General features: G+C 59.2%; 1 protein-coding gene across 2 annotated transcripts; it reads right to left on the bottom strand.

Moving 5' to 3' along the window:
- Positions 1 to 584: 584 nt before the first annotated feature.
- On the bottom strand, positions 585 to 26286 carry ZNF687 (zinc finger protein 687). Of its 2 annotated transcripts, none has more exons than XM_072114420.1 (9): positions 26130 to 26286; positions 3245 to 5415; positions 2971 to 3149; positions 2708 to 2884; positions 2456 to 2633; positions 2080 to 2385; positions 1878 to 1990; positions 1661 to 1799; positions 585 to 1552 (listed from the first exon to the last, which is right to left on the bottom strand). In XM_072114420.1, the coding sequence occupies exons 2-9, from the start codon at positions 5393 to 5395 to the stop codon at positions 1115 to 1117; spliced, it is 3681 nt and encodes a 1226-aa protein (XP_071970521.1). In that variant the 5' UTR covers positions 5396 to 5415; positions 26130 to 26286; the 3' UTR covers positions 585 to 1114. The 2 variants fall into 2 exon arrangements, with proteins under 2 accessions (XP_071970521.1, XP_071970522.1); XM_072114421.1 differs by lacking the exon at positions 26130 to 26286 and adding an exon at positions 17543 to 17900.
- Between the last annotated feature and the right edge of the window lie 567 nt (positions 26287 to 26853).

Genomic DNA, 26853 nt, shown 5'->3' with positions numbered 1-26853 from the left:
ATTTCCCATCTCTCTCTCCTCTAGTGCTGCAGTTATTTCCCGTCTCTCTCTCCTCTCGTGATGCAGTTATTTCCCGTCTCTCTCTCTCTCGTGCTGCAGTTATTACCCGTCTCTCTCTCGTGCTACAGTTATTACCCGTCTCTCTCTCTCGTGCTGCAGTTATTACCCGTCTCTCTCTCTCTCGTGCTGCAGTTATTTCCCGTCTCTCTCTCTCCTCTCGTGCTGCAGTTATTTCCCGTCTCTCTCTCCTCTCGTGCTGCAGTTATTTCCCGTCTCTCTCCTCTCGTGCTGCAGTTATTTCCCGTCTCTCTCTCCTCTCGTGCTGCAGTTATTTCCCGTCTCTCTCTCCTCTTGTGCTGCAGTTATTTCCCGTCTCTCTCTCCTCTCGTGCTGCAGTTATTTCCCGTCTCTCTCTCCTCTCGTGCTGCAGTTATTTCCCGTCTCTCTCTCCTCTCGTGCTGCAGTTATTTCCCGTCTCTCTCTCTCGTGATACACATTGAACTCTGCTCCTCACCCCAGACCAGTCTAATACCTGTGAGGTCTCTCTAGAGACCCCTCGCTAAGCCATACTCCTGCACCTGGGAGACGAGGGAGGCGGGGCTTTATTTCTTGTACAAGTGATTGGTTGAGCTTCATATAAAAAAACATTAATGTAATAAAACCAAAACTGCAAACCACATTTACAATAAAAACCAGAGGGCGGAGCAGGACGCCCCTTCCCCTGCAGCCCCCTACAAGAGCCCCCGGGTATGTCACCCACCAGTAAGGATCCGGGAGAGGGGATCCCAGCATCGCCTCCTGCTGGCCAAGGGCTGAGATACAAAGCTCTTCCTGAGCTCTCACAGAGAACATAGCGGAAGCGGCTAATACATCATATAAATAAGACCTCAAGTACAGAAGCTTAAAAAAAGGTCCCCTGGAGAAGGGGCCCCGAAAAATAGATTTCTAATGACTGTACATAATATACAGGATGCCCCCCGCAGAGTGGGCTCCGTGGACCCCCGAGGCATAGTCTGTGTCACCGTAGTAAGGCACTTGTTGGGTTTTGTAACCGTAGATCAGACTTGCGGAGGGCGCAGACCCCCGCCAGTGTCATCCCGCACCCCCCGGTCCCTCAGGTGTCCGTTCCGCTGCTCTGCCGCTGTTTGATAAAGGCCATACCATGTGTGCGGAAGTGGGTGTTGAGGTTGAGCTGACTGTCGAAGCTTTTATTGCAGACCTGGCAGGTGAGCTTCCCGTCGGGAGACTCTTCCGTCTTGTTGGCGGGCTCCGGCTCCTCCTCGGCCACGTCCTTCATTTTGTGCGTCATGAAGCGGTGGCGGCTCAGAGATCCCTGCGAGGTGAAGCACATGCCGCACTCCCGGCACTGGTGCGAGCTTTCGCTGGTGCAGTGCTGAGGGATGTGCTGCCTGAAGTCAGCCAGGCTGCTGGCCTTGTAGCCACAGGCTCGGCACTGGAAGCTCCGCTTGGGTTTCTGAAGGACCGGCTTGCTTTTCACCGGCTCGTCGCTGCCGGAGTCCTCAGAGGAAAGTTTTCTTTTCTTTGAGGAGACCTGTGGGGTGTTTTCAGAGGATTAGAACTATGCAAACCACATAGGCATTACCTACGGGGGTGCTGATGAAGGTAAGTTTGATGGCTGTAGAGATCCCTATTATCCTACCTGGGATTTACTGCTGTGACGTGGCACCAGGACCTCCTGACTCCGCGGCTGGTCCGTCACTTTGATGCCGTGCCGCACCTGGATGTGCTTCTCCAGAATAAGGCGACTGCTGAAGGTGCGCTTTCCTTCCGTGCAGTACCTGGTGTAGGGTTAGTAATAGGACATGAGAACCACTTACTGAAGGAGGTAACGAGCACAGAGCCCAGCGTGGACCTACCTGCAGGGGTAAACCCGCTTAATGCCTTCATGATTGACTCTGACGTGCCGCCGCAGACTGGGGGCCGAGCAGAAGGAGCGCTCACAGAGACGACACGGAAACTTCTTTACAGACTAGAAAAAAAACGCAGAAAATGGAGAATAAACATCTGGATCCCCCCTGCAGACCCCACTAGGCCCTGCCCTTCCTCCTGAACCCTGACCTTTCCATGCTCCCTCTTCATGTGCAGCACATACTCTTCCCTCTCGGGGAACCAGGAGTGACAGATCCCACAGGTGCAGCAGTTGCTCCTCTGTCGGGGGGCGCCCGGCTTCTGGACCTCTTTTGGTTTACTTTTCTTCTTTACTTCAGGGGAACTGGGTGCATCTGACGATGACGAATCTTCCACCTCGGGCTCGGGTTCTGGATCAGACTGCTTACTGACTGGAATCTCCATGGGCTCCGGCTTAGGAGTGAGAAGCTCCTGGGACTGCGGGGGGTCCTCCTTCACCACACTGTTATGTGTCGTCTATAAGGAGATGGGATATGAAGTATCCGCTCCGTACTAAGAGGTCGGCTGCACATATTCAAGGACCTACCTTCAGGTGCTCCAGCATGGTGCGCTTCTGGGCAAATAACAGGGGGCAGTCAGGGCATTTAAAGACGCTCACCCTCTGGTTACCCAACTGTGTGTCAAAATGGGCATGATCCAAATGGGAGCAGAGCAGAGGTTTGTGGGTAAAAACGGTGTCACACATCGCACATTTGTAGATCATCCTGGGGAAAGAAGAGAGACAATCAGAGCATCAGATATTACCCCCTCCACCCGCAGACCAGAAGCCTCCTCTTACTTGGCCTGTTGATTGTTGAAGCCCGGGTGCTGGGTGCAGATGTGGGTGTGCGCACTGGGTGCAGATTTAAAGGCCATAGGGCAAACTGGGCACTTGTGAAAGACCTCACAATGAAGCGTCTGGATGTGCGACTTGATGGAGTTAATTCCTCCGAAGACCACTGTGCAGCTCTGGCACCTGCATGGGGACAAACGGGGGACAGTGATAGGGGTGCGCAGTACACAGAACCCTTACTACAGAAAACTGGCACTGTAAGAGAGCACCTGTAGCCGATTCTCCGTGAGAAATGTAGACAGGTCTCCTTCAGGTGAGTCTGAAAGTTTTCAATGCGGAAGTTGCCCCCACACTCTGGGCAGACGTTGGGAGGGGTTTGCTTGTGCATGCGCTGGTGGGCCTCGAAGCTGCATCGATTTGGCATCATCATGGGACAGAGGGAACACACCTAAAAGAGACAATGAGGGTATTGCCACTAAGTGCCTGCAATCGACCTACCTTCATTCTTCATTCAGCCCCCAATGTCAGCGCTGCATCACCTACCGTCGTGCCGCTGGACGCTGTTGCAGAGATCTGCTGGAAGTGAAGGGCCAGGCCGGCCTTGTTCTTGCACTGCTCTTTACACTCCAGGCACCGGAAGGTGGAGTAGGTGGAGTGCTCCGGGAGGATGGCGGAGTCTCCCGTCGGGCTGGCGGTGGCTGCAGTGTCCTGAGCCGGGCCGGGCGTGGCTGCGTTCCCTGGCGTCAGAACAGCGACAGACACGAGCGGCGTGACATCCGGCTGCCCAATCATCTGCTCCAAGGCGATGGGCCTCATGACCAGGTGTGAACACTGCATGACCAGCCCGTTGTCCTTGTGCTTGCGGGCATGAAGGAGCAGACTGCACTTATTGAAGAACACCAAGCGTTTGGTACAATGGTTGCAGGTCACCTCGATTCTCATGCTCCGACGGTCGTAATGTCGTGCCAAGCTTTTCTCCAACGCAAACGAGTCTCCACATTCTAAGCAGCGGAAACCAAACTGAGGGAGGCTGAGGCTGGACTCCACCGGAGGGGTGAGGTTTGGTTTGTATGTGGGGAGCAGGTTCTTACTGTTGAGGATTTTATTAAAATTCTCCACCAGACTGGACTGTGTGCGAGAGATGACGGTGCCGGCCACTGCAGGTGTCGGTTTTTGGGACTGCACCATGACTACGGTAGCGCTGCGTTGTGGGCTGTTGGTGGTGCTAACAGTAGAGGTTGTAGCCACCTGGGTGGCCATGTTGACACTAGTGAGGGGGGCCGTGGTGGATAAAGGCTGCTGCACCAGATGGATGATGTTCTTGGTCATAACTTTGTTGGCCTTAGAGGGCAGGACCACTGCGTTTTGCTGAGCCACGCTGGCGGCCATGAGCATGACGCTGCTGGCATTCTGGATGGTGGATACGGGCAGTATAGAGCCCGGTAGCTTCACTCCATTGCTCAGTGGAAGTTTCACCACCTGAGCAGCGTCCACTTTCGATGGACTCTGCATATCTGGTTTCTCCTTGGGCGATGACATGGGGACATCTTCTTTTGGGTCTGTGGCGTTCTCTTGGCTGGACTCGGGCGGCTGGGGAGATTCCTCGGACATCTGAACAGAAGAGTCTGAGGACACTCGTGTGACCGTCCGAGTGATGCTCCCAGACTGTGTCTTTATGGTTTTGATCCGGACTTTGAGGGGTCTTGAGGAGCTCGATGATGGGGAGCTGATGCCCTCCTCCTCCTCCTCCTCCAGGTCGCTGGGTAAGCTCTGCGGGCTCCAATGTGGCTCCTCTTTTACACTAGGGGCGTCAGGTTCAGCGCTGGTATTGGTGTCTTTTGGGAGATCTGCTTGGGGTTCAGGCTTTGCTGGAGGTATGGGGACTGCACATTCACCATCATTCAGTTTGCAGGATTTTTCGGCAATTTTAATGGCATCAAGATCAGGTTTGTGCTCGGGGCTCCTCCATGCAGGTATCGGGGGATCCGTGAATTGAGTAGAAGGGGTGCTCTCCCTTGATGGGCTCCCGGTAGTCTCCTCACGAGGTTCTTCCTTAATGCTGTGTGTCCCCAGACACAGCGCCAACGACCCAACGCCCCCCGCAATTTTACTAATGGTAAAGGGTGGGGGGATAACCCTGGGTAGACCGTGACCCTCATCCACTGATGGTTCGGCTGGAGGAGGACAGAGAACCTGCTCTGGGGAATCAAACATGGGTCTTTCCTTCAGTTTAATATCTCTTGGCCTGTCAATCATTTCTGCCACGCGGCTGTCGATGGGATCATCCACCGGGGTGAATTCTGTGAACAGATTTAAGGTTTTGCTTGCTTTTGCTTGGGGCGTCCAATTCTCGCCACCATTAGAAGCTGCTGCAGCAGTCGCCAATGTCCGAGACGCCTCGGGGCTGGTAAATCCATTCTGAATCAGTCGAGACCCCAGACCCGATGCCTCCTTCCCGTGAATGTCCAGTAAGTCCGGCTGCTCGGGACACACGGTGTTCTTCACGATGACACTGACTGTGGTGATGTCTGCCGGTGGGACACCATGCTCAGCGCTCGTGGCCTCTCCTGATGAAGGTTTCCCTTGTCCCTCTGAATCCTCGGGCCCCGAGTGAATCGCATCATTTGCGTCCATATCTGGAATATCAAATGCAGCCAAGAGATCATCGAAGTCCGGAGTTTTCATGTCGCCCATGGTTAACTTCCCGGACGGGGCTAGGAGAGAAAACAGCAAGACATTAGCCCCAACATAAGAGCAGGGTGTGCAGGGTGTGTGGCAGGCAGTGGGGCACATTCAGCACTGATGGGGTTAATGCCTGCCCACCACCTGTGCTGCAGGACATGTCAGCTAGGCCGTGCACTAGGCCGGATCCTGCCGCATGTCCTGAGGATCCCCCCTCCCATCTGTACTATCTGCAATAGGATCTCTAGGTCTCTGGGCCGCGGCTGGATGGACCACATTCCTGGCTGGGGACAGACCTGGCTTTGTCCTGCAAATGTCAAGAGGCCGGAGGTGCCGCAGGGATAACATGACCCCCTGAGGGGGCGCTTCCACAGAACTCGGGAGAACCGGGCTGAGGGGGAGCGGCACAGGACATACAACAAAGCAGAAACAGAACCAGAAGCCCCTAACCGGGAGATACAGAAACACCGGCCTCACCCAGGAGCGCGCTCCACAACAAGACACCCAGGAGGGAGCACCGGTCTCACCCAGGAGCACGCTCCACAACAAGACACCCAGGAGGGAGCACCGGCCTCACCCAGGAGCGCGCTCCACAACAAGACACCCAGGAGGGAGCACCGGCCTCACCCAGGAGCACGCTCCACAACAAGACACCCAGGAGGGAGCACTGGCCTCACCCAGGAGCACGCTCCACAACAAGACACCCAGGAGGGAGCACCGGCCTCACCCAGGAGCGCGCTCCACAACAAGACACCCAGGAGGGAGCACCGGCCTCACCCAGGAGCGCGCTCCACAACAAGACACCCAGGAGGGAGCACCGGCCTCACCCAGGAGCACGCTCCACAACAAGACACCCAGGAGGGAGCACTGGCCTCACCCAGGAGCACGCTCCACAACAAGACACCCAGGAGGGAGCACCGGCCTCACCCAGGAGGGAGCACTGGCCTCACCCAGGAGCGCGCTCCACAACAAGACACCCAGGAGGGAGCACCGGTCTCACCCAGGAGCACGCTCCACAACAAGACACCCAGGAGGGAGCACCGGCCTCACCCAGGAGCGCGCTCCACAACAAGACACCCAGGAGGGAGCAGCGGCCTCACCCAGGAGCGCGCTCCACCACAAGACACCCAGGAGGGAGCACCGGCCTCACCCAGGAGCGCGCTCCACCACAAGACACCCAGGAGGGAGCACCGGCCTCACCCAGGAGCGCCTCACCCAGGAGCGCGCTCCACAACAAGACACCCGGGAGGGAGCACCGGCCTCACCCAGAAGCGCGCTCCACAACAAGACACCCGGGAGGGAGCACCGGCCTCACCCAGGAGCGCGCTCCACAACAATACATCCAGGAGGGAGCACCGGCCTCACCCAGGAGCGCGCTCCACAACAAGACACCCAGGAGGGAGCACCGGCCTCACCAAGGAGCGCGCTCCACAACAAGACACCCGGGAGGGAGCACCGGCCTCACCCAGGAGCGCGCTCCACAACAATACATCCAGGAGGGAGCACCGGCCTCATCCAGGAGCGCGCTCCACAACAAGAAACCCAGGAGGGAGCACCGGCCTCACCCAGGAGCGCGCTCCACAACAAGACACCCAGGAGGGAGCACCGGCCTCACCCAGGAGGAAGCACCGGCCTCACCCAGGAGCGCGCTCCACATCAAGACACCCGGGAGGGAGCACCGGCCTCACCCAGAAGCGCGCTCCACAACAAGACACCCGGGAGGGAGCACTGGCCTCACCCAGGAGCGCGCTCCACAACAATACATCCAGGAGGGAGCACCGGCCTCACCCAGGAGCGTGCTCCACAACAAGACACACAGGAGGGAGCACCGGCCTCACCCAGGAGCGCGCTCCACAACAAGACACCCAGGAGGGAGCACCGGCCTCACCCAGTAGCGCTTCACAACAAGACACCCAGGAGGGAGCACCGGCCTCACCCAGGAGCGCGCTCCACAACAAGACACCCAGGAGGGAGCACCGGCCTCACCCAGGAGCGCGCTCCACAACAAGACACCCTGGAGGGAGCACCGGCCTCACCCAGGAGCATGCTCCACAACAAGACACCCAGGAGGAAGCACCGGCCTCGTCCAGGAGCGCGCTCCACAACAAGACACCCAGGAGGGAGCACCGGCCTCACCCAGGAGCACGCTCCACAACAAGACACCCAGAAGGGAGCACCGGCTTCACCCAGGAGCGCGCTCCACAACAAGACACCCAGGAGGGAGCACCGGCCTCACCCAGGAGGGAGCACCGGCCTCACCCAGGAGCGCGCTCCACAACAAGACACCCAGGAGGGAGCACCGGCCTCACCCAGGAGCACGCTCCACAACAAGACACCCAGGAGGGAGCACCAGCCTCACCCAGTAGCGCTTCACAACAAGACACCCAGGAGGGAGCACCGGCCTCACCCAGGAGCGCGCTCCAAAACAAGACACCCAGGAGGGAGCACCGGCCTCACCCAGGAGCGCGCTCCACAACAAGACACCCTGGAGGGAGCAGCGGCCTCACCCAGGAGCATGCTCCACAACAAGACACCCAGGAGGAAGCACCGGCCTCGTCCAAGAGCGCGCTCCACAACAAGACACCGAGGAGGGAGCACCGGCCTCACCCAGGAGCACGCTCCACAACAAGACACCCAGGAGGGAGCACCGGCTTCACCCAGGAGCGCGCTCCACAACAAGACACCCAGGAGGGAGCACCGGCCTCACCCAGGAGGGAGCACCGGCCTCACCCAGGAGCGCGCTCCACAACAAGACACCCAGGAGGGAGCACCGGCCTCACCCAGGAGCACGCTCCACAACAAGACACCCAGGAGGAAGCACCGGCCTCACCCAGGAGCGCGCTCCACAACAAGACAACCAGGAGGGAGCACGGGCCTCACCCAGGAGCGCGCTCCACAACAAGACACCCAGGAGGAAGCACCGGCCTCACCCAGGAGCACGCTCCACAACAAGACACCCAGGAGGGAGCACCGGCCTCACCCAGGAGCGCGCTCCACAACAAGACACCCAGGAGGGAGCACCGGCCTCACCCAGGAGCACGCTCCACAACAAGACACCCAGGAGGGAGCACTGGCCTCACCCAGGAGCGCGCTCCACAACAAGACACCCTGGAGGGAGCACCGGCCTCACCCAGGAGCATGCTCCACAACAAGACACCCAGGAGGAAGCACCGGCCTCGTCCAAGAGCGCGCTCCACAACAAGACACCGAGGAGGGAGCACCGGCCTCACCCAGGAGCACGCTCCACAACAAGACACCCAGGAGGGAGCACCGGCTTCACCCAGGAGCGCGCTCCACAACAAGACACCCAGGAGGGAGCACCGGCCTCACCCAGGAGGGAGCACCGGCCTCACCCAGGAGCGCGCTCCACAACAAGACACCCAGGAGGGAGCACCGGCCTCACCCAGGAGCACGCTCCACAACAAGACACCCAGGAGGAAGCACCGGCCTCACCCAGGAGCGCGCTCCACAACAAGACAACCAGGAGGGAGCACGGGCCTCACCCAGGAGCGCGCTCCACAACAAGACACCCAGGAGGAAGCACCGGCCTCACCCAGGAGCACGCTCCACAACAAGACACCCAGGAGGGAGCACCGGCCTCACCCAGGAGCGCGCTCCACAACAAGACACCCAGGAGGGAGCACCGGCCTCACCCAGGAGCACGTTCCACAACAAGACACCCAGGAGGGAGCACTGGCCTCACCCAGGAGCACGCTCCACAACAAGACACCCAGGAGGGAGCACCGGCCTCACCCAGGAGGGAGCACTGGCCTCACCCAGGAGCGCGCTCCACAACAAGACACCCAGGAGGGAGCACCGGTCTCACCCAGGAGCACGCTCCACAACAAGACACCCAGGAGGGAGCACCGGCCTCACCCAGGAGCGCGCTCCACAACAAGACACCCAGGAGGGAGCAGCGGCCTCACCCAGGAGCGCGCTCCACCACAAGACACCCAGGAGGGAGCACCGGCCTCACCCAGGAGCGCGCTCCACCACAAGACACCCAGGAGGGAGCACCGGCCTCACCCAGGAGCGCCTCACCCAGGAGCGCGCTCCACAACAAGACACCCGGGAGGGAGCACCGGCCTCACCCAGAAGCGCGCTCCACAACAAGACACCCGGGAGGGAGCACCGGCCTCACCAAGGAGCGCGCTCCACAACAATACATCCAGGAGGGAGCACCGGCCTCACCCAGGAGCGCGCTCCACAACAAGACACCCAGGAGGGAGCACCGGCCTCACCCAGGAGCGCGCTCCACAACAAGACACCCGGGAGGGAGCACCGGCCTCACCCAGGAGCGCGCTCCACAACAATACATCCAGGAGGGAGCACCGGCCTCATCCAGGAGCGCGCTCCACAACAAGACACCCAGGAGGGAGCACCGGCCTCACCCAGGAGCGCGCTCCACAACAAGACACCCAGGAGGGAGCACCGGCCTCACCCAGGAGGAAGCACCGGCCTCACCCAGGAGCGCGCTCCACATCAAGACACCCGGGAGGGAGCACCGGCCTCACCCAGAAGCGCGCTCCACAACAAGACACCCGGGAGGGAGCACTGGCCTCACCCAGGAGCGCGCTCCACAACAATACATCCAGGAGGGAGCACCGGCCTCACCCAGGAGCGTGCTCCACAACAAGACACACAGGAGGGAGCACCGGCCTCACCCAGGAGCGCGCTCCACAACAAGACACCCAGGAGGGAGCACCGGCCTCACCCAGTAGCGCTTCACAACAAGACACCCAGGAGGGAGCACCGGCCTCACCCAGGAGCGCGCTCCACAACAAGACACCCAGGAGGGAGCACCGGCCTCACCCAGGAGCGCGCTCCACAACAAGACACCCTGGAGGGAGCACCGGCCTCACCCAGGAGCATGCTCCACAACAAGACACCCAGGAGGAAGCACCGGCCTCACCCAGGAGCACGCTCCACAACAAGACACCCAGAAGGGAGCACCGGCTTCACCCAGGAGCGCGCTCCACAACAAGACACCCAGGAGGGAGCACCGGCCTCACCCAGGAGGGAGCACCGGCCTCACCCAGGAGCGCGCTCCACAACAAGACACCCAGGAGGGAGCACCGGCCTCACCCAGGAGCACGCTCCACAACAAGACACCCAGGAGGGAGCACCAGCCTCACCCAGTAGCGCTTCACAACAAGACACCCAGGAGGGAGCACCGGCCTCACCCAGGAGCGCGCTCCACAACAAGACACCCAGGAGGGAGCACCGGCCTCACCCAGGAGCGCGCTCCACAACAAGACACCCTGGAGGGAGCACCGGCCTCACCCAGGAGCATGCTCCACAACAAGACACCCAGGAGGAAGCACCGGCCTCGTCCAAGAGCGCGCTCCACAACAAGACACCGAGGAGGGAGCACCGGCCTCACCCAGGAGCACGCTCCACAACAAGACACCCAGGAGGGAGCACCGGCTTCACCCAGGAGCGCGCTCCACAACAAGACACCCAGGAGGGAGCACCGGCCTCACCCAGGAGGGAGCACCGGCCTCACCCAGGAGGGAGCACCGGCCTCACCCAGGAGCGCGCTCCACAACAAGACACCCAGGAGGGAGCACCGGCCTCACCCAGGAGCACGCTCCACAACAAGACACCCAGGAGGAAGCACCGGCCTCACCCAGGAGCGCGCTCCACAACAAGACAACCAGGAGGGAGCACGGGCCTCACCCAGGAGCGCGCTCCACAACAAGACACCCAGGAGGAAGCACCGGCCTCACCCAGGAGCGCGCTCCACAACAAGACAACCAGGAGGGAGCACGGGCCTCACCCAGGAGCGTGCTCCACAACAAGACACCCAGGAGGAAGCACCGGCCTCACCCAGGAGCACGCTCCACAATAAGACACCCAGGAGGAAGCACCGGCCTCACCCAGGAGCGCGCTCCACAACAAGACACCCAGGAGGAAGCACCGGCCTCACCCAGGAGCGCGCTCCACAACAAGACACCCAGGAGGGAGCACCGGCCTCACCCAGGAGCGCGCTCCACAACAAGACACCCAGGAGGGAGCACCGGCCTCACCCAGGAGCGCGCTCCACAACAAGACACACAGGAGGGAGCACCGGCCTCACCCAGGAGCGCGCTTCCCAACAAGACACCCAGGAGGGAGCACCGGCCTCACCCAGGAGCACCAGCCTCACCCAGGAGCACGCTCCACAACAAGACACCCTGGAGGGAGCACCGGCCTCACCCAGGAGCATGCTCCACAACAAGACACCCAGGAGGAAGCACCGGCCTCGTCCAGGAGCGCGCTCCACAACAAGACACCCAGGAGGGAGCACCGGCCTCACCCAGGAGCGCGCTCCACAACAAGACACCCAGGAGGGAGCACCGGCCTCACCCAGGAGCGCGCTCCACAACAAGACACCCTGGAGGGAGCACCGGCCTCACCCAGGAGCATGCTCCACAACAAGACACCCAGGAGGAAGCACCGGCCTCGTCCAGGAGCGCGCTCCACAACAAGACACCCAGGAGGGAGCACCGGCCTCACCCAGGAGCACGCTCCACAACAAGACACCCAGAAGGGAGCACCGGCTTCACCCAGGAGCGCGCCCCACAACAAGACACCCAGGAGGGAGCACCGGCCTCACCCAGGAGGGAGCACCGGCCTCGCCCAGGAGCGCGCTCCACAACAAGACACCCAGGAGGGAGCACCGGCCTCACCCAGGAGCACGCTCCACAACAAGACACCCAGGAGGGAGCACCGGCCTCACCCAGTAGCGCTTCACAACAAGACACCCAGGAGGGAGCACCGGCCTCACCCAGGAGCGCGCTCCACAACAAGACACCCAGGAGGGAGCACCGGCCTCACCCAGGAGCGCGCTCCAAAACAAGACACCCTGGAGGGAGCACCGGCCTCACCCAGGAGCATGCTCCACAACAAGACACCCAGGAGGAAGCACCGGCCTCGTCCAAGAGCGCGCTCCACAACAAGACACCGAGGAGGGAGCACCGGCCTCACCCAGGAGCACGCTCCACAACAAGACACCCAGGAGGGAGCACCGGCTTCACCCAGGAGCGCGCTCCACAACAAGACACCCAGGAGGGAGCACCGGCCTCACCCAGGAGCACGCTCCACAACAAGACACCCAGGAGGAAGCACCGGCCTCACCCAGGAGCGCGCTCCACAACAAGACAACCAGGAGGGAGCACGGGCCTCACCCAGGAGCGCGCTCCACAACAAGACACCCAGGAGGGAGCACCGGCCTCACCCAGGAGGGAGCACCGGCCTCACCCAGGAGGGAGCACCGGCCTCACCCAGGAGCGCGCTCCACAACAAGACACCCAGGAGGGAGCACCGGCCTCACCCAGGAGCACGCTCCACAACAAGACACCCAGGAGGAAGCACCGGCCTCACCCAGGAGCGCGCTCCACAACAAGACAACCAGGAGGGAGCACGGGCCTCACCCAGGAGCGCGCTCCACAACAAGACACCCAGGAGGAAGCACCGGCCTCACCCAGGAGCGCGCTCCACAACAAGACAACCAGGAGGGAGCACGGGCCTCACCCAGGAGCGTGCTCCACAACAAGACACCCAGGAGGAAGCACCGGCCTCACCCAGGAGCGCGCTCCACAACAAGACACCCAGGAGGGAGCACCGGCCTCACCCAGGAGCGCGCTCCACAATAAGACACCCAGGAGGGAGCACCAGCCTCACCCAGGAGCACGCTCCACAATAAGACACCCAGGAGGAAGCACCGGCCTCACCCAGGAGCGCGCTCCACAACAAGACACCCAGGAGGAAGCACCGGCCTCACCCAGGAGCGCGCTCCACAACAAGACACCCAGGAGGGAGCACCGGCCTCACCCAGGAGCGCGCTCCACAACAAGACACCCAGGAGGGAGCACCGGCCTCACCCAGGAGCGCGCTCCACAACAAGACACACAGGAGGGAGCACCGGCCTCACCCAGGAGCGCGCTTCCCAACAAGACACCCAGGAGGGAGCACCGGCCTCACCCAGGAGCACCAGCCTCACCCAGGAGCGCGCTCCACAACAAGACACCCTGGAGGGAGCACCGGCCTCACCCAGGAGCATGCTCCACAACAAGACACCCAGGAGGAAGCACCGGCCTCGTCCAGGAGCGCGCTCCACAACAAGACACCCAGGAGGGAGCACCGGCCTCACCCAGGAGCACGCTCCACAACAAGACACCCAGGAGGGAGCACCGGCTTCACCCAGGAGCGCGCTCCACAACAAGACACCCAGGAGGGAGCACCGGCCTCACCCAGGAGCACGCTCCACAACAAGACACCCAGGAGGGGGCACCGGCCTCACCCAGGAGCGCGCTCCACAACAAGACACACAGGAGGGAGCACCGGCCTCACCCAGGAGCGCGCTTCCCAACAAGACACCCAGGAGGGAGCACCGGCCTCACCCAGGAGCACCAGCCTCACCCAGGAGCGCGCTCCACAACAAGACACCCTGGAGGGAGCACCGGCCTCACCCAGGAGCATGCTCCACAACAAGACACCCAGGAGGGAGCACCGGCCTCACCCAGGAGCGCGCTCCACAACAAGACACACAGGAGGGAGCACCGGCCTCACCCAGGAGCGCGCTTCCCAACAAGACACCCAGGAGGGAGCACCGGCCTCACCCAGGAGCACCAGCCTCACCCAGGAGCGCGCTCCACAACAAGACACCCTGGAGGGAGCACCGGCCTCACCCAGGAGCATGCTCCACAACAAGACACCCAGGAGGAAGCACCAGCCTCGTCCAGGAGCGCGCTCCACAACAAGACACCCAGGAGGGAGCACCGGCCTCACCCAGGAGCACGCTCCACAACAAGACACCCAGGAGGGAGCACCGGCTTCACCCAGGAGCGCGCTCCACAACAAGACACCCAGGAGGGAGCACCGGCCTCACCCAGGAGCACGCTCCACAACAAGACACCCAGGAGGGAGCACCGGCCTCACCCAATAGCGCTTCACAACAAGACACCCAGGAGGGAGCACCGGCCTCACCCAGGAGCGCGCTCCACAACAAGACACCCAGGAGGGAGCACCGGCCTCACCCAGGAGCGCGCTCCACAACAAGACACCCTGGAGGGAGCACCGGCCTCACCCAGGAGCATGCTCCACAACAAGACACCCAGGAGGAAGCACCGGCCTCGTCCAAGAGCGCGCTCCACAACAAGACACCCAGGAGGGAGCACCGGCCTCACCCAGGAGCACGCTCCACAACAAGACACCCAGGAGGGAGCACCGGCTTCACCCAGGAGCGCGCTCCACAACAAGACACCCAGGAGGGAGCACCGGCCTCACCCAGGAGGGAGCACCGGCCTCACCCAGGAGCGCGCTCCACAACAAGACACCCAGGAGGGAGCACCGGCCTCACCCAGGAGCACGCTCCACAACAAGACACCCAGGAGGAAGCACCGGCCTCACCCAGGAGCGCGCTCCACAACAAGACAACCAGGAGGGAGCACGGGCCTCACCCTGGAGCGCGCTCCACAACAAGACACCCAGGAGGAAGCACCGGCCTCACCCAGGAGCGCGCTCCACAACAAGACAACCAGGAGGGAGCACGGGCCTCACCCAGGAGCGCGCTCCACAACAAGACACCCAGGAGGGAGCACCGGCCTCACCCAGGAGCGCGCTCCACAATAAGACACCCAGGAGGGAGCACCAGCCTCACCCAGGAGCACGCTCCACAATAAGACACCCAGGAGGAAGCACCGGCCTCACCCAGGAGCGCGCTCCACAACAAGACACCCAGGAGGAAGCACTGGCCTCACCCAGGAGCGCGCTCCACAACAAGACACCCAGGAGGGAGCACCGGCCTCACCCAGGAGCGCGCTCCACAACAAGACACCCAGGAGGGAGCACCGGCCTCACCCAGGAGCGCGCTCCACAACAAGACACACAGGAGGGAGCACCGGCCTCACCCAGGAGCGCGCTTCCCAACAAGACACCCAGGAGGGAGCACCGGCCTCACCCAGGAGCACCAGCCTCACCCAGGAGCGCGCTCCACAACAAGACACCCTGGAGGGAGCACCGGCCTCACCCAGGAGCATGCTCCACAACAAGACACCCAGGAGGAAGCACCGGCCTCGTCCAGGAGCGCGCTCCACAACAAGACACCCAGGAGGGAGCACCGGCCTCACCCAGGAGCACGCTCCACAACAAGACACCCAGGAGGGAGCACCAGCTTCACCCAGGAGCGCGCTCCACAACAAGACACCCAGGAGGGAGCACCGGCCTCACCCAGGAGGGAGCACCGGCCTCACCCAGGAGCGCGCTCCACAACAAGACACCCAGGAGGGAGCACCGGCCTCACCCAGGAGCACGCTCCACAACAAGACACCCAGGAGGAAGCACCGGCCTCACCCAGGAGCGCGCTCCACAACAAGACAACCAGGAGGGAGCACGGGCCTCACCCAGGAGCGCGCTCCACAACAAGACACCCAGGAGGAAGCACCGGCCTCACCCAGGAGCGCGCTCCACAACAAGACAACCAGGAGGGAGCACGGGCCTCACCCAGGAGCGCGCTCCACAACAAGACACCCAGGAGGAAGCACCGGCCTCACCCAGGAGCGCGCTCCACAACAAGACACCCAGGAGGGAGCACCGGCCTCACCCAGGAGCGCGCTCCACAATAAGACACCCAGGAGGGAGCACCAGCCTCACCCAGGAGCACGCTCCACAATAAGACACCCAGGAGGAAGCACCGGCCTCACCCAGGAGCGCGCTCCACAACAAGACACCCAGGAGGAAGCACTGGCCTCACCCAGGAGCGCGCTCCACAACAAGACACCCAGGAGGGAGCACCGGCCTCACCCAGGAGCGCGCTCCACAACAAGACACCCAGGAGGGAGCACCGGCCTCACCCAGGAGCGCGCTCCACAACAAGACACACAGGAGGGAGCACCGGCCTCACCCAGGAGCGCGCTTCCCAACAAGACACCCAGGAGGGAGCACCGGCCTCACCCAGGAGCACCGGCCTCACCCAGGAGCACGCTCCACAACAAGACACCCAGGAGCGCGCTCCACAACAAGACACCCAGGAGGGAGCACCGGCCTCACCCAGGAGCACCAGCCTCACCCAGCAGCACGCTCCACAATAAGACACCCAGGAGGAAGCACCGGCCTCACCCAGGAGCACGCTCCACAACAAGACACCCAGGAGGGAGCACCGGCCTCACCCAGGAGCGCGCTCCACAACAAGACACCCAGGAGGGAGCACCGGCCTCACCCAGGAGCGCGCTCCACAACAAGACACCCAGGAGGGAGCACCGGCCTCACCCAGGAGCGCGCTCAACAACAAGACACCCAGGAGGGAGCAACGGCCTCACCCAGGAGCGCCTCACCCAGGAGCGCGCTCCACAACAAGACACCCAGGAGGAAGCACCGGCCTCACCCAGGAGCGCGCTCCACAACAAGACACCCAGGAGGGAGCACCGGCCTCACCCAGGAGCACGCTCCACCACAAGACACCCAGGAGGGAGCACCGGCCTCACCCAGGAGCGCGCTCCACCACAAGACACCCAGGAGGGAGCACTGGCCTCACCCAGGAGCGCGCTCCACAAGACACCCAGGAGGGAGCACCGGCCTCACCCAGGAGCGCGCTCCACAACAAGACACCCAGGAGGGAGCACCGGCCTCACCCAGGAGCGCGCTCCACAACAAGACACCCAGGAGGGAGCACCGGCCTCACCCAGGAGCGCGCTCCACAACAAGACACCCAGGAGGGAGCACCGGCCTCACCCAGGAGCACGCTCCACAAAAAGACAACCAGGAGGGAGCACCGGCCTCACCCAGGAGCACCAGCCTCACCCAGGAGCACGCTCCACAACAAGACACCCAGGAGGGAGCACCGGCATCACCCAGGAGCGTGCTCCACAACAAGACACCCAGGAGAGAGCACCGGCCTCATCTCATAACACAGGGTCCTAGGACCCCCCTTACAGGGGAGAGATCATTACAGGTTTTAAAAAAGTAAAAAAACCAGGAGAGAAGTGAGAGCGAGAAAGTACCAGAAAGTGCAAGAGAGAAAAGAAAAGGAGATGGGGGAAAGTCAGAGAGACGCTGGGTGTCTCTGCGGAGGATGGGGGTTGGTGTCCTGACCCGGTGCTATCACATTCCCAGCACACACCTGTTCCCAGGAGGGGGGGGGGGGGGTATAACAGGAAGTGAGGGAAATTCTTAGCTTACGAGGGTAAACACTCAGGACCTTATCCTGTGCTTGTCCGGGGAGCTGACCCTTCAGCAGTGCACACAGGATGTAGTGGCCCCCAGGGGTCCTGCAAGGTCTCACGCTCAGCAGGCTGCAGCGGCCTGGCTACACAGCAGCCAAAGTCATGTGACAGTGACATCACGGGGTCAGGGCGGCCCCAACACAGCAAAACATGCAGCTGCTGCACAGCATTCTGGGAGGAGAGCAAGCAATCAACTTAACCCCTTGGTTGCTGGAGGCCAGGATGCACAGAATGCAGATTATACACAAGGACTGGAGAGCTTGAGCTGAGAACACAGAAGCCGCAGCCCGGTCCTTACACAGAGGACCCCCCGCAGCCCGGTCCTTACACAGAGGACCCCCCGCAGCCCGGTCCTTACACAGAGGACCCCCCGCAGCCCGGTCCTTACACAGAGGACCCCCCGCAGCCCGGTCCTTACACAGAGGACCCCCCGCAGCCCGGTCCTTACACAGAGGACCCCCCGCAGCCCGGTCCTTACACAGAGGACCCCCCGCAGCCCGGTCCTTACACAGAGGACCCCCCGCAGCCCGGTCCTTACACAGAGGACCCCCCGCAGCCCGGTCCTTACACAGAGGACCCCCCGCAGCCCGGTCCTTACACAGAGGACCCCCCGCAGCCCGGTCCTTACACAGAGCTCCCCACCAGTTCTGCATTCTCACACAGCCCCCCCTTGTGACACGGTCCCCAAAAACTAGTCCTTACGCAACAAACCCCGCAGACGGGTCCTTACACCGTGATCCCTACAGATTCACTCAATGACACGATCCCTAGTGTGCAACAAGTTCCCCACCGTTACTGCACCAACCCAGACCCCTCCCTACGAGGCGTTCCCCACACTGACCCCTCCCTACGAGGCGTTCCCCCCACTGACCCCTCCCTACGAGACGACCCCCCACTGACCCCTCCCTACGAGACGACCCCCCACTGACCCCTCCCTACGAGGCGACCCCCCACTGACCCCTCCCTACGAGGCGATCCCCCACTGACCCCTCCCTACGAGGCGACCCCCCACTGACCCCTCCCTACGAGGCGACCCCCCACTGACCCCTCCCTACGAGGCGATCCCCCACTGACCCCTCCCTACGAGGCGATCCCCCACTGACCCCTCCGTATGAGGCGATCCCCCACTGACCCCTCGGTACGAGGCGATCCCCCACTGACCCCTCGGTACGAGGCGATCCCCCACTGACCCCTCCCTACGAGGCGACCCCCCACTGACCCCTCCCTACGAGGCGACCCCCCACTGACCCCTCCCTACGAGGCGACCCCCCACTGACCCCTCCCTACGAGGCGATCCCTCACTGACCCCTCCGTACGAGGCGACCCCCTCACTGACCCCTCCCTACGAAGCGACCCCCAACGGACCCCTCCCTATGAGGCGACCCCCCCACTGACCCCTCCCTACGAGGCGATCCCCCACTGACCCCTCCCTACAAGGCGACCCCCCACTGACCCCTCCCTACGAGGCGACCCCCCACTGACGCCTCGGTACGAGGTGATCCCCCACTGACCCCTCCCTACGAGGCGACCCCCCACTGACCCCTCCCTACGAGGCGATCCCCCACTGACCCCTCCCTACGAGGCGATCCCCCACTGACCACTCCGTATGAAACTCATCCTCATAGACGGTAAGCTCTCGTGTCACCCCCTCATCCTCATAGACTGTAAGCTCTCGTGTCACCCCCTCATCCTCATAGACTGTAAGCTCTTGTGTCCCCCCCCTCATCCTCATAGACTGTAAGCTCTTGTGTCACCCCCTCATCCTCATAGACTGTAAGCTCTTGTGTCCCCCCTAATCCTCATAGACTGTAAGCTTTTGTGTCACCCCCTCATCCTCATAGACTGTAAGCTCTTGTGTCACCCCCTCATCCTCATAGACTGTAAGCTCTTGTGTCCTCCCTCATCCTCATAGACTGTAAGCTCTTGTGTCTCCCCTCATCCTCATAGACTGTAAGCTCTTGTGTCCCCCCCTCATCCTCATAGACTGTAAGCTCTTGTGTCGCCCCTCATCCTCAGACTGTAAGCTCTTGTGTCACCCCTCATCCTCATAGACTGTAAGCTCTTGTGTCATCCCCTCATCCTCATAGACTGTAAGCTCTTGTGTCACCCCTCATCCTCATAGACTGTAAGCTCTTGTGTCCCCCCTCATCCTCATAGACTGTAAGCTCTTGTGTCATTCCCTCATCCTCATAGACTGTAAGCTCTTGTGTCCCCCCCCCTCATCCTCATAGACTGTAAGCTCTTGTGTCCCCCCCCCTCATCCTCATAGACTGTAAGCTCTTGTGTCCCCTCCTCATCCTCATAGACTGTAAGCTCTTGTGTTTCCCCCTCATCCTCATAGACTGTAAGCTCTTGTGTCACCCCTCATCCTCATAGACTGTAAGCTCTTGTGTCACCCCTCATCCTCATAGACTGTAAGCTCTTGTGTCCCCTTCATCCTCATAGACTGTAAGCTCTTGTGTCCCCCCTCATCCTCATAGACTGTAAGCTCTTGTGTCACCCCTCATCCTCATAGACTGTAAGCTCTTGTGTCATTCCCTCATCCTCATAGACTGTAAGCTCTTGTGTCCCCCTCATCCTCATAGACTGTAAGCTCTTGTGTCCCCCCCTCATCCTCATAGACTGTAAGCTCTTGTGTCACCCCCTCATCCTCATAGACTGTAAGCTCTTGTGTCCCCCCCCTCATCCTCATAGACTGTAAGCTCTTGTGTCCCCCCCTCATCCTCATAGACTGTAAGCTCTTGTGTCACCCCCTCATCCTCATAGACTGTAAGCTCTTGTGTCCCCCCCCTCATCCTCATAGACTGTAAGCTCTTGTGTCCCCCTCATCCTCATAGACTGTAAGCTCTTGTGTCCCCTCCTCATCCTCATAGACTGTAAGCTCCTGTGTTTCCCCCTCATCCTCATAGACTGTAAGCTCTTGTGTCACCCCTCATCCTCATAGACTGTAAGCTCTTGTGTCACCCCTCATCCTCATAGACTGTAAGCTCTTGTGTCCCCTTCATCCTCATAGACTGTAAGCTCTTGTGTCCCCCCTCATCCTCATAGACTGTAAGCTCTTGTGTCACCCCTCATCCTCATAGACTGTAAGCTTTTGTGTCACCTCCTCAGCCTCATAGACTGTAAGCTCTTGTGTCACCTCCTCAGCCTCATAGACTGTAAGCTCTTGTGTCACCTCCTCATCCTCATAGACTGTAAGCTCTTGTGTCACCCCCTCATCCTCATAGACTGTAAGCTCTTGTGTCACCCTCATCCTCATAGACTGTAAGCTCTTGTGTCACCCTCATCCTCATAGACTGTAAGCTCTTGTGTCACCCCCTCATCCTCATAGACTGTAAGCTCTTGTGTCCACCCTTCATCCTCATAGACTGTAAGCTCTTCTGTCCTCCCCTCATCCTCATAGACTGTAAGCTCTTGTGTCCCCCCTCATCCTCATAGACTGTAAGCTCTTGTGTCACCCCCTCATCCTCATAGACTGTAAGCTCTTGTGTCACCCCCTCATCCTCATAGACTGTAAGCTCTTGTGTCACCCTCATCCTCATAGACTGTAAGCTCTTGTGTCACCCTCATCCTCATAGACTGTAAGCTCTTGTGTCACCCCCTCATCCTCATAGACTGTAAGCTCTTGTGTCCACCCTTCATCCTCATAGACTGTAAGCTCTTGTGTCACCCTCATCCTCATAGACTGTAAGCTCTTGTGTCCCCTTCATCCTCATAGACTGTAAGCTCTTGTGTCACCTCCTCATCCTCATACACTGTAAGCTCTTGTGTCCCCCTCATCCTCATAGACTGTAAGCTCTTGTGTCACCCTCATCCTCATAGACTGTAAGCTCTTGTGTCACCACCTCATCCTCATAGACTGTAAGCTCTTGTGTCCCCTTCATCCTCATAGACTGTAAGCTCTTGTGTCCTCCCCTCATCCTCATAGACTGTAAGCTCTTGTGTCACCCCCTCATCCTCATAGACTGTAAGCTCTTGTGTCACCCCCTCATCCTCAGACTGTAAGCTCTTGTGTCCCCCTCATCCTCATAGACTGTAAGCTCTTGGGTCCCCCTCATCCTCATAGACTGTAAGCTCTTGTGTCACCACCTCATCCTCATAGACTGTAAGCTCTTGTGTCACCTCCTCATCCTCATACACTGTAAGCTCTTGTGTCCCCCCCCTCATCCTCATAGACTGTAAGCTCTTGTGTCCCCCCTCATCCTCATAGACTGTAAGCTCTTGTGTCAACTCCTCATCCTCATAGACTGTAAGCTCTTGTGTCACCCTCTCATCCTCATAGACTGTAAGCTCTTGTGTCTCCCCTCATCCTCATAGACTGTAAGCTCTTGTGTCACCCCCTCATCCTCATAGACTGTAAGCTCTTGTGTCAACTCCTCATCCTCATAGACTGTAAGCTCTTGTGTCCTCCCCTCATCCTCATAGACTGTAAGCTCGTGTCCTCCCCTCATCCTCATAGAGTGTAAGCTCTTGTGTCACCCCCTCATCCTCATAGACTGTAAGCTCTTGTGTCACCCCTCATCCTCATAGACTGTAAGCTCTTGTGTCACCCCCTCATCCTCATAGACTGTAAGCTCTTGTGTCACCCCCTCATCCTCATAGACTGTAAGCTCTTGTGTCCCCCTCATCCTCATAGACTGTAAGCTCTTGTGTCCCCCCTCATCCTCATAGACTGTAAGCTCTTGTGTCCTCCCCTCATCCTCATAGACTGTAAGCTCGTGTCCTCCCCTCATCCTCATAGAGTGTAAGCTCTTGTGTCACCCCCTCATCCTCATAGACTGTAAGCTCTTGTGTCACCCCTCATCCTCATAGACTGTAAGCTCTTGTGTCACCCCTCATCCTCATAGACTGTAAGCTCTTGTGTCACCCCCTCATCCTCATAGACTGTAAGCTCTTGTGTCCCCCCCTCATCCTCATAGACTGTAAGCTCTTGTGTCCTCCCTCATCCTCATAGACTGTAAGCTCTTGTGTCACCCCCTCATCCTCATAGACTGTAAGCTCTTGTGTCACCCCCTCATCCTCATAGACTGTAAGCTCTTGTGTCACCCCCTCATCCTCATAGACTGTAAGCTCTTGTGTCCCCCCTCATCCTCATAGACTGTAAGCTCTTGTGTCACCCCCTCATCCTCATAGACTGTAAGCTCTTGTGTCCCCCCTCATCCTCATAGACTGTAAGCTCTTGTGTCATTCCCTCATCCTCATAGACTGTAAGCTCTTGTGTCACCCCCTCATCCTCATAGACTGTAAGCTCTTGTGTCACCCCCCTCATCCTCATAGACTGTAAGCTCTTGTGTCACCCCCTCATCCTCATAGACTGTAAGCTATTGTGTCACCCCCTCATCCTCATAGACTGTAAGCTCTTGTGTCCTCCTCTCATCCTCATAGACTGTAAGCTCTTGTGTCACCCTCATCCTCATAGACTGTAAGCTCTTGTGTCACCCTCATCCTCATAGACTGTAAGCTCTTGTGTCACCCCCTCATCCTCATAGACTGTAAGCTCTTGTGTCCACCCTTCATCCTCATAGACTGTAAGCTCTTGTGTCACCCTCATCCTCATAGACTGTAAGCTCTTGTGTCCCCTTCATCCTCATAGACTGTAAGCTCTTGTGTCACCTCCTCATCCTCATACACTGTAAGCTCTTGTGTCCCCCTCCTCCTCATAGACTGTAAGCTCTTGTGTCACCCCCTCATCCTCATAGACTGTAAGCTCTTGTGTCACCCTCATCCTCATAGACTGTAAGCTCTTGTGTCACCACCTCATCCTCATAGACTGTAAGCTCTTGTGTCCCCTTCATCCTCATAGACTGTAAGCTCTTGTGTCCTCCCCTCATCCTCATAGACTGTAAGCTCTTGTGTCAACCCCTCATCCTCATAGACTGTAAGCTCTTGTGTCAACCCCTCATCCTCAGACTGTAAGCTCTTGTGTCCCCCTCATCCTCATAGACTGTAAGCTCTTGTGTCCCCCTCATCCTCATAGACTGTAAGCTCTTGTGTCACCACCTCATCCTCATAGACTGTAAGCTCTTGTGTCACCTCCTCATCCTCATAGACTGTAAGCTCTTGTGTCCCCCCCCTCCTCCTCATAGACTGTAAGCTCTTGTGTCACCCCCTCATCCTCATAGACTGTAAGCTCTTGTGTCCCCCTCATCCTCATAGACTGTAAGCTCTTGTGTCCCCCCTCATCCTCATAGACTGTAAGCTCTTGTGTCCTCCCCTCATCCTCATAGACTGTAAGCTCGTGTCCTCCCCTCATCCTCATAGAGTGTAAGCTCTTGTGTCACCCCCTCATCCTCATAGACTGTAAGCTCTTGTGTCACCCCTCATCCTCATAGACTGTAAGCTCTTGTGTCACCCCTCATCCTCATAGACTGTAAGCTCTTGTGTCACCCCCTCATCCTCACAGACTGTAAGCTCTTGTGTCCCCCCCTCATCCTCATAGACTGTAAGCTCTTGTGTCCTCCCTCATCCTCATAGACTGTAAGCTCTTGTGTCACCCCCTCATCCTCATAGACTGTAAGCTCTTGTGTCACCCCCTCATCCTCATAGACTGTAAGCTCTTGTGTCACCCCCTCATCCTCATAGACTGTAAGCTCTTGTGTCCCCCCTCATCCTCATAGACTGTAAGCTCTTGTGTCACCCCCTCATCCTCATAGACTGTAAGCTCTTGTGTCCCCCCTCATCCTCATAGACTGTAAGCTCTTGTGTCATTCCCTCATCCTCATAGACTGTAAGCTCTTGTGTCACCCCCTCATCCTCATAGACTGTAAGCTCTTGTGTCACCCCCCTCATCCTCATAGACTGTAAGCTCTTGTGTCCTCCCCTCATCCTCATAGACTGTAAGCTCTTGTGTCCTCCCTCATCCTCATAGACTGTAAGCTCTTGTGTCACCCCCTCATCCTCATAGACTGTAAGCTCTTGTGTCCTCCCTCATCCTCATAGACTGTAAGCTCTTGTGTCCCCCCCTCATCCTCATAGACTGTAAGCTCTTGTGTCACCCCCTCATCCTCATAGACTGTAAGCTCTTGTGTCACCCCTCATCCTCATAGACTGTAAGCTCTTGTGTCACCCCCTCATCCTCATAGACTGTAAGCTCTTGTGTCACCCCCCTCATCCTCATAGACTGTAAGCTCTTGTGTCCTCCCCTCATCCTCATAGACTGTAAGCTCTTGTGTCCTCCCTCATCCTCATAGACTGTAAGCTCTTGTGTCACCCCCTCATCCTCATAGACTGTAAGCTCTTGTGTCCTCCCTCATCCTCATAGACTGTAAGCTCTTGTGTCCCCCCCTCATCCTCATAGACTGTAAGCTCTTGTGTCACCCCCTCATCCTCATAGACTGTAAGCTCTTGTGTCACCCCTCATCCTCATAGACTGTAAGCTCTTGTGTCACCCCCTCATCCTCATAGACTGTAAGCTCTTGTGTCCCCCCCTCATCCTCATAGACTGTAAGCTCTTGTGTCCTCCCTCATCCTCATAGACTGTAAGCTCTTGTGTCACCCCCTCATCCTCATAGACTGTAAGCTCTTGTGTCACCCCCTCATCCTCATAGACTGTAAGCTCTTGTGTCACCCCCCTCATCCTCATAGACTGTAAGCTCTTGTGTCCTCCCCTCATCCTCATAGACTGTAAGCTCTTGTGTCACCCCCTCATCCTCATAGACTATAAGCTCTTGTGTCCTCCCTCATCCTCATAGACTGTAAGCTCTTGTGTCCTCCCTCATCCTCATAGACTGTAAGCTCTTGTGTCACCCCCTCATCCTCATAGACTGTAAGCTCTTGTGTCCTCCCTCATCCTCATAGACTGTAAGCTCTTGTGTCACCCCCTCATCCTCATAGACTGTAAGCTCTTGTGTCCTCCCCTCAGTCTTGTCCTCACAGAAGCTCCAGCACCGTCTCCTCCCTGCAGTGTGATCCCTACCAGCTGCTCCTCAGGGAGTCTCTTGGCTGTGGCCGCCCCCGCATTGTTGTCTTGGTGCTCGGGGAGAGCCCCTGAGCTCTGGAGGGGGCAGGGCGTCTGAGATGTGACGCTTGTATGTGACGTTGGGGCGCAGTCAGGGGACCCCAATACACACAGGGTCACAGGTCTGCAGCTGCAGCTGAGATGGAGGAGGAGCCACAGCAACCAATCACATCACAGCTATCACATCATTGCCCTTTGATTGACCAATCCAAGCTCACGAACACTGATGATATCACATGCTATGGGTGGAGCTACCAGTAATCTAAATATCCATGTGTAAGGCTCCGCCCCTGAGGAGCTGCTCCGCCGAGACATTAGCCTAATAATAAAGCTTTATTTATAGTCACAATCCTCCTCAGGTCGCGGCTGACCCCTGGATACACACATTGTGGTGTGCGGCCTCCGCTACCCATCATGCTCCACTCCCAGAGGCTCCTCCCCTATGCCAGTCACCTGACCACTACCCGAATTCACTGAACACTTATCCCCACATGTGACCCATCCCAGACTCCTCCCCTGAACAATTCCATGTAGCCCCGCCCCAGAGGAGCCGCCGCCCATTAGCCAAACTCCCAGGAGCACCTACCTGCTGCTGACAGGTGTCCTCCCCGCTGCTGGCGGCGCCGCTGTGTCAGAGAGCCGAGCGCCAGCCTCCCGCTCCGCTTCCTGCTTCTCCGAGCTCCAGTCACCGCCCGCTGCCGCTCGGTAACCAGTCCAGGCACACGGACGCGCTATTGGCTGCTAGGCACGTCACTCACAGAAGATTCCGCCTCCAGCGTCCCGACACTTGGATCTGATTGGATCTCAATCTGCCATTGATCTGGCTCCGCCTACCGTACGCGGCTGGAAATTGCATCAGTCAGCAGAAGCAATATTCCCGCCCATCCTGTCGCCGTCTGATTGGATGAGAGCCGCTTCTATTTAGCCTATTGGTGCATATTCGCGTCAGTCTTGTGTCAGACCCGCCCCCTGCTGACCAACATTACCACATCACGCCTCAACTTTTTTGCACGTATAAACTTTATTGACAGCATCTTAGACCGGACAGTGACAGGTGGAGGATAGTGGTGGGGGGGACAGCAGCGTCTCCCTGACCTCCCGCCATGTTGTGTCTCCATAGACTGGTCAGGGGAGTGTAACCCGCTATAAGAGTGATAGGAGGACACTGCCCCCTGCTGGTGTGATGATGTGGGGGCCATGGTATAGGAGGACACCCCTAGTAGTGATAGGAGGACACTGCCCCCTGCTGGTGTGATGATGTGGGGACATGGTATAGGACAGTCACCCCTAGAGTGATAGGAGGACACACT

The sequence above is a fragment of the Engystomops pustulosus genome, chromosome 7, assembly GCF_040894005.1.
Source record: "Engystomops pustulosus chromosome 7, aEngPut4.maternal, whole genome shotgun sequence".
NCBI lineage: Eukaryota > Metazoa > Chordata > Amphibia > Anura > Leptodactylidae > Engystomops > Engystomops pustulosus.
The sequence above is the reverse complement of the archived record's forward strand: the minus strand, read 5'-3'. Positions and strand labels throughout refer to the sequence as shown.